This window comes from Chanodichthys erythropterus, chromosome 23, assembly GCF_024489055.1.
Source record: "Chanodichthys erythropterus isolate Z2021 chromosome 23, ASM2448905v1, whole genome shotgun sequence".
NCBI lineage: Eukaryota > Metazoa > Chordata > Actinopteri > Cypriniformes > Xenocyprididae > Chanodichthys > Chanodichthys erythropterus.
In genome coordinates this window covers 26,939,572-26,947,544 of record NC_090243.1, presented here as the reverse complement: position 1 = coordinate 26,947,544, position 7,973 = coordinate 26,939,572, and the positions used below count along the sequence as shown (strand labels likewise).

Genomic DNA, 7,973 nt, shown 5'->3' with positions numbered 1-7,973 from the left:
AAAATATATTGGATTAGACACTATCGTTCAAAAGTTTGGGGTTGGCCAGTTTTTTTGTAAATTCTTAAATAAAGCACTTACTACTTTTATTCAGCAAAGATGCATTAAATTGATGAAAAGTGACAGTAAATTGATCAAATATATGCTGTTCTTTTGAACTTTTACTGTTCTCTTGAAACTATCAAAGAATCCTGAACAAAAAAACTATCAGTAAAAAGTAAATAAAAGTTATTTTAAACTGTAATAATATTTCACAATATTACTGTTTTACGGTATTTTGACCAAATAAATGCTGCCTTGGTGAGCATAATATAATATAATATAATATAATATAATATAATATAATATAATATAATATAATATAATATAATATAATATAATATAATATAATATAATATAATATAATATAATATAATATAATATGTGCTGTCAAATGATTAATCACGATTTGTTTACATAATATATGTGTGTGTACTGTGTATATTTATTATGTATACACACAATATATATATTTAAGGAATATTTACACACACACACACACACTATTATGTATATACTGTATATATAATTTATATTATATATAAATATAACAATTTGTTCTTAAATATATACATGCATGTGTGTGAATTTATATATTCATAATAATTATACACAGCACACACACATATATTATGTAAAAGACTTTATTTGGGATTCGATTAATTGCGATTAACCGCTTGACAGCACTAAATATAATATAATATAATATAACATAATATAATATAATATAATATAATATAATATAATATAATATAATATAATATAATATAATATAATATAATATAATATAATATAATATAATATAATATAATATTTGGTTGGATCAGTAAAATCTGGGTAAACCATCTGAGTACCACTTCAACAAAAAGTGAAACATCCAAAGTTTATTGTGTTGCAGAAATTGCACTGCTGCAGTCTGATTTGTCTGTCAGAGTATCCAATCCCACTGTTTATAGATATAGACCAGTGCATCTTACTCTTGCTTCAGTGACACACACACACACACACACACACAAAAATCAATGCTATGAAAGGGGAGCACTATGGATCACTGTTTATTTTCACACATCAACAGTTAGCAAAGACATTACACCAATGGCACTCTTCCAACGACACAATTCGAAATAAATGCCGAAGATCCAGACATTCAGTGATTGCACATTTGTAAGAGAAGGGGGCTGGGAAACACTGCACACACACACACACACACACGCACATATACATGCCCCCTCATGCGCTCAAGTACACACGCTTCGACGCTCTCATTTGATTGGCGAGTCCAGAATCTCCTGGTAATCTTGTCGGATGGCCCGGCCCACCCTGTAAAGCTTGAGCCCCGTGAGGACGAACACGCTGACCATGATAACCAGCGCTCCGAAGACGTCGTACACGGATGGGATCATTCTCAACACGATAAGCTGAAGAAACATGGCCACCACGATCTCCAGATGCTGTACGGTGCTGACCAGAGCGGGGTGGAACTTGTTGAGGGCGTAGTAGACTCCCAGAAACGCCACGGTGGAGCAAATGCAGATTCCTATAAGGTAGCCCCACGTCTCGGTATCCAATGGAATGATGGGTTCTTGCATGATGAACATAGTGGACGCCCCCCACACGGTTCCCGTCCAGCCGAACGTGAAGAGCGCCGCCCACATGCTGACGCGCTCTTTGATGGCCCTGTACACGATCATGGACAGGGCGGCAGTCAGACCTGCCATTACAGTCATGGTGTAGCCAAACGCTTCTTTCCAGAATCCCAGAGGGGTCTTCTCCTCGTCGGCAATGTTGGGGATCATCACGAGGCACAGTCCAAAGAGACTGCCTACAACCGTCACTACGTCCGTGTAACCGAGGCGTTCGTCTAAGAGCAAGAAGGCCAGAATGGCGCTGAAGACCGTGGTGGTCGCCCGCCACATGATGGTGCCGTTGCTGGGTGGGACGATGGCGAAGGATGTGTATGCGCACGTGATGGAGATGACGTTGCAAACCCCGTAGAAGAACAAACGCAGCCGATAGCCCTTCGGCCCGAAGGGAGCCTCTTTGTAGTAGAGGACCACCAGTATGGACAACACTTGGATCACCGAGCGGATGAAGATGAGCTCTAATGATGGCACTTTGGAGCGGTCGGCCGCCAGGCGTGTAATGAGGGCCACGCAGCCGTGCGCGATGGCCGCCCCGAAAAGGGCACCCCAGGTGACGCGCGAGGCCAGGACCGAGGCCTCGCCGAAGCTCGCCAGCTGCCCGCCGACCCCTTTTTCCTTCTGATCGGCCCTGGGACGAGAATCCATAGTGCCGAATAAAGTCCTGCCTTGACCGCTTTCTGACACCAGTCTCTTGCTCGGGTTGTTGTCCAAGAACGAGCCGAAGTCCTCAAAGGACGGAGCGTCATCGTATCCCTCGTCGCCCGGCTGGGGGAAATGTGTGGCGTATTTCACCGTAACGGTGTTAGGGTGAATTTTAACCCTCTTTTTGGAGCCGTACTGCTGCCTTGTGGGGGACGGATCCATTTTCTTCAGCTACAGAAGAGCTGCGAAACACACAAACATCATAGGATTAACTGATGGTGTAAACACATGCAAATATGTCAAAACAGAAGATACTCAGATTCTCAATACTCAAATTGATGCTTCCTCATTTCCTCGCCTTTGATTCCTCAAGTGATCAGGAATATTCCATTAAACAAATACTTTTTCCTTTGATTCCTCTGTCATTATTTTCTTTCCTTGCATCCTTCCCTCACAGGGGGTGGAGCTGAGAAACGAGGAAACGTTTTTCCATATTGTGACATTAAAGGGTTAGTTCACCCAAAAATGAAAATTATCCCATGATTTAATCACCTTCAAGCCATCCTAGGTTTATATGACTAGGTTCTTTCAGACTAAGACAATCGGAGATATATTAATAAATATCCTGGCTCTTCCAAGCTTTATAATGGTTGTGAGGGGGGGACAAATTTTCAAGCTGCATGCCACTCCATTATAAAGCTTGGAAGAGCCAGGATATTTATTAATATATCTCAGATTGTGTTGGTCTGAAAGAAGATAGTTATATACACCTATAGGATGGCTTGAAGGTGATTAAATCATGGGATAATTTTCATTTTTGGGTGAACTATCCCTTTAAAGGGTTAGTTTAAAGGGATAAATCCGATGGCTTCGTGAGGCCTCCATAGCCAGCAATGACATTTACTCTCTCAGGATCCATAAAGGTACTAAAAACATATTTAAATCAGTGCATGTGAGTACAGTGGTTCAATATTAATATTATAAAGCAACAAGAATATTTTTGGTGTGCCAAAAAATCAAAAATAAAAATAACGACTTATATAGTGATGGCCGATTTCAAAACACTGCTTCAGGAAGCATCGGAGCGTTATGAATCAGTAAATAAATGACATTATTTTCATTTTTGGGTGAACTAACCCTTTAACACTTGCCAAGTGGCAAATACATGTAAAACAGCATTGGTGAGTATTTGAAACAGTGCACTCTAAAAAAATGCTGAGTTGTTTCAACCCAAGTTTGGGTTTAACCCAACTGTTGGGTTTGTCCATATTTGACCCAAATTTGGGTTGAAACAACCCAGCATTTTTTTAGAGTGTGTCAATCGCCATTTTTATAAATTGTAACAATGCAATTTTGTGAGAACATGAATGTAAACAAACATGAACATCACTGGGGATATCATCATTGGTGATTTAAATATTATAACAATTTGTTATTCGTGCCGTGTGGAAAGTTTTGAGTGCGCACACATCCGAAGCGCAGACCAGAAAGCTACATCTCAAACAATGCACAAATACTGAATTGAGCTCTATTTCACATCTTCTTGCTCTTGAACATACAAAAACTTATTATTCACAAGTATCCGAGTAAACATTGACGGTTATGGCTTAAGTGAACGTAAACAGTAGAGAAAGATATGTATCAGTATCAGTGTATTGGATCCGTTCATTAGGTCTTAAAGTGACAGCAGCCTAATATTCCTGCTAAGTTCTGTGATTTTAATGTTAATCAAACAACAAAGGGCAAAGAAAAAAAACACTCACTGATTTTGACTGAATAACTTTTGTAACTTTAATAAGGATTGATCTATGTTTAATTTATACATTGAAGACTATATTAACATGAACATATTTTTGTTAGCTGGGTATGACCAAATCATTGAATTAGTGAGTTGAATTTGAGAACAAGATTTGTGTATTCAGAGAATCAAGTGGTTTACTGAAAATAACTGAATTGATTCTTAAAGGGATAGTTCACCCAAAAATGAAAATTTTATGTTTATCTGCTTACCCCCAGGGCATCCAAGATGTAGAGGACTTTTTTTCTTCAGTCGAACGCAAATTATGATTTTTAACTGCAACCGCTGCCGTCTGTCAGTCAAATAATAGCAGTGATTGGGAACTCGAACAGTAAGAGTCGAAAAAACTTCCATAGACAAATCCAAATTAAACCCTGCAGCTCGTGACGACACATTGATGTCCTAAGACACGAAACGATCGGTTTGTGTGAGAAACTGAACAGTATTTATATAATTTTTTACCTCTAATACACCACTATGTCCAACTGCCTTCAGCTTCCGGCTAGTGAGGTCTGATCGCGCTCTGACAACGGAAGTGATGTCTCGCGCTCATTGAAGTATATGGGCGAGACATCACTTCCGTCATCACAACGCGTTTTTTGACCTCACTAACAGGAAGCTGAACGCAGTTGGACATAGTGGTGTATTAGAGGTAAAAATTATATAAATAATGTTCGGTTTCTCGCACAAACCGATCGTTTCGTGTCTTAGGACATTAATGTGTCGTCACGAGCCGCAGGGTTTAATTTGGATTTGTCTAAGCAAGTTTTATTTACTGTTATAGTTGAAGTTCCCATCTACTGCTATTATTTGACTGACAGACGGCAGCGGTTGCAGTTAAAAATCATAATTTGCGTTTGACTGAAGAAAAAAAGTCACCTACATCTTGGATGCACTGGGGGTAAGCAGATAAACATCAAATTTTCATTTTTGGGTGAACTATCCCTTTAAGGCCCGTTCACACCCACAATGAGAACCATAAAACTTTAACGATAAATATATTTCATCCACACCAATGAACAATAACGGTCTGTTTAATCTAAGCTCAGTGGTTTCAGAGTGTGTACAACATGTTTTTGCTGTTCTTGTTGCATTTACATGCTTTAACCAGCAGATGTCCTCAGCATTGTATGTTTCGAGTGAATAGCTAGTGTAATTGATCTAATCTAACAGTGAATTTAGCTGACGAATTCAATATAATGGAATAACAAACAACACCTAGTCTTTTTCACTGCAACATCAAAGGAAGCAAGACAATGTTGTCAAAACTAGCGTTGGATACCTGAGGCTATTTTATTTTTATTTATAATAATTTATTTTATTTTTATTTTACACTGTTTGCTAGCCTAGAATAATGATCTCAATGTTAATACTTCTCACCATTTATTCCGAGGGTGTGACCGACTGTTTTCCATATATCCATTTTCTTTAAAGTATCTTTGAAAAGGAGGTTTGATTTGTCAAACAGTGGTGGCTTTTTCTGGACCTTAGTGAGGAACTCCTCCGCAATGTCGTCCGCCATTTTAAATGCGTGAGCCCTTAAATTAGAATGGATTCTGATTGGCTGTCAGTGTTTTATTGTTAAACAGCTGGAAAAAATCGTTCTAAAAAGTGATTCCCAACAATATAGTTTCTCTGTATTGTTATCATTATAGCTGTGGTCTGGACAGTGCTATTCTTTTATATTTAGAACGATTTAGAACTTTAGAATATTTAGAACTATCGTTATCGTTATGTTAATAAAACCTGAATTCTAAGATTCTAAGATTTCTAAGTGACTCAATAATCTGTTCACAACAGTTCACAGCTTAACAACTCACTGATTATCAGTGAATAATAAATTCAATTTTGACCTGTTCCTCACAAATCATAAGATTTGGAAAAAAAATCTACGTTTATGGTGTTTTTGTCCTTTTTTAGGCTTGACAAACATGGTCACAATGAACTGTATGGAAAAAAAAATCTGCATAAAGATTCTTTAAAATTCCTCCTTTTGTGTTTCACAGGAAACAATAGCAGCATATGACACAAAGATGAGTAAATAAAGACAGAATTTTCATTTTTGAAAAACTAACATCAACACATTATTGTAAATGGAGGTGGGTCTATCTTTAACAGTCAACCATATAAGTATATTTTTATGGCACCTCAAGCTTGCACTGTGGATTCACAGAAATGCAGAAGAGAATTTTACATAATTCATAACTCGCTGCTTCAATGGTCTCCTTTCTCCCGCTCTCTCTCTACTGCCACCCCATGTGTAAAGCAGTTTCTATATTTAAGTGCAGTAGAGCCTGCTCAGATAAGCAGAATTTGATTCAGTGTGATGGGATGGAATTATGTAACGGGAAGGAAACTAGATAGTTGAGAAATGGTTTGGATAATCAACCTCAAATATAATTGAAGCATTATTAAATAATGTTAAAATATGCTTTTACATGTAAAATAAAATACATGATATATGATTATGGATCTAGCCTATTTCATCACACAACTAAAAAAAATCTGTTCTTATTTTTTCACCCGACTGAAAGCAGATAACATTTGGCAACAAGCAAAAGGCCCACCAGGGGGCAACAATATCAACAATATCTTCCTGATGAGAGCCCACCTATTATGATTTAACATCATAACTCGTAAAAATGTCATTTTATATGATACAGCTATTCTGAATCATATGGCATATTGTCCCCGTGACACACCGTGAGACTGCAGACAGGGAAAAACATGTTGAGGAAAGAAAGGATGATTTATTGGTGGTCTGCAGGGAGCACAGCCTTTGAACCATCAGAACCTGCTCTGATTTCTGCAATAAATCTCCTGACAAATAATAGATAGTATGCATTTATTATTATTAAAAACAACAACAGTAAATAAAACAAAGAGAGCGACAGAGAGAGAGAGAGAGAGAGAGAGAGATTTGGAGTAGAAAACAGAATATAGAAAATGAATATAAAATGTTTTACTAGCTATTTTACCCGCAAACGATCTCTCGTGCATGTTTGTATTATTATTTCACATTTATTTGCATGCAATTTCGTGCAAATCCACTAATTGCATATTGTGCATATATCTTAAAATACTTTACTCGCAAAAATTATATTATTTAGGATAATCTCGGCGCTTTTAAACACTGTTGCGCAAAAACGCTCATGCAGCAGTCAAAACGCGTCATATTTGCTTTTCTCCTTTTGCAAATATCGCCAGCGCAAATGCGTCTCCATATTGCGCAAGTGAAATCAAATCAAGCGGTTTTTTTCTACTCACCACGCTTCTCTCAAAGAAAGGATCCGGATGTATTTAAAGCTCTTGGGAATTAAGCATAAGCGTTTTTATTCACTGGCGTCAAGATATGGAGAATTGCGCTTGCCATGTCTCCATCCTTTCCTCATGGACGCGCTGGACGTCTCCAAGGTGCGCGCATAATCCACGCGATGCTCCACACGCCTCCTGATGCTCGTGTTTCGGCAGGGGTGACAGAGAGAGGCGATGCTCCCCAAGACAAACTCCCTTGTTTGCTGTCTGATAGCAGAGTGAGGGTGGGGTGCAGACCATGTGAATACTGCTTCAACCTAACATCATCATCTTCATCGTCATCAGAAGCACATGCATGCTGAGTTGATCTTATTTCTTAGCAGAAATGGGCACAGTGCTGCCGTTCAGTCTCTCATCCCTTATCCAACGTCAATTAATTGTACTGAATTGAGTAAGTCTTCCCAGTACCTAATTTTGCTTATCTACATTTGATTTCAACTGAGCCTATACACATGGAGCAAAAAAGCTTTTTACACTGATTTAATATCTTTTTAATTGTTGAGTTATGCAAAATTTCATAACTGTCATGTGGAATG

General features: G+C 38.1%; 1 protein-coding gene across 1 annotated transcript; it reads right to left on the bottom strand.

The window, feature by feature from the left end:
* Positions 1-1,196: 1,196 nt before the first annotated feature.
* Positions 1,197-7,523, bottom strand: slc35g2b (solute carrier family 35 member G2b). Its single transcript, XM_067378502.1, has 2 exons — positions 7,390-7,523; positions 1,197-2,566 (listed from the first exon to the last, which is right to left on the bottom strand). The coding sequence occupies exon 2, from the start codon at positions 2,544-2,546 to the stop codon at positions 1,302-1,304; it is 1,245 nt and encodes a 414-aa protein (XP_067234603.1). The 5' UTR covers positions 2,547-2,566; positions 7,390-7,523; the 3' UTR covers positions 1,197-1,301.
* Between the last annotated feature and the right edge of the window lie 450 nt (positions 7,524-7,973).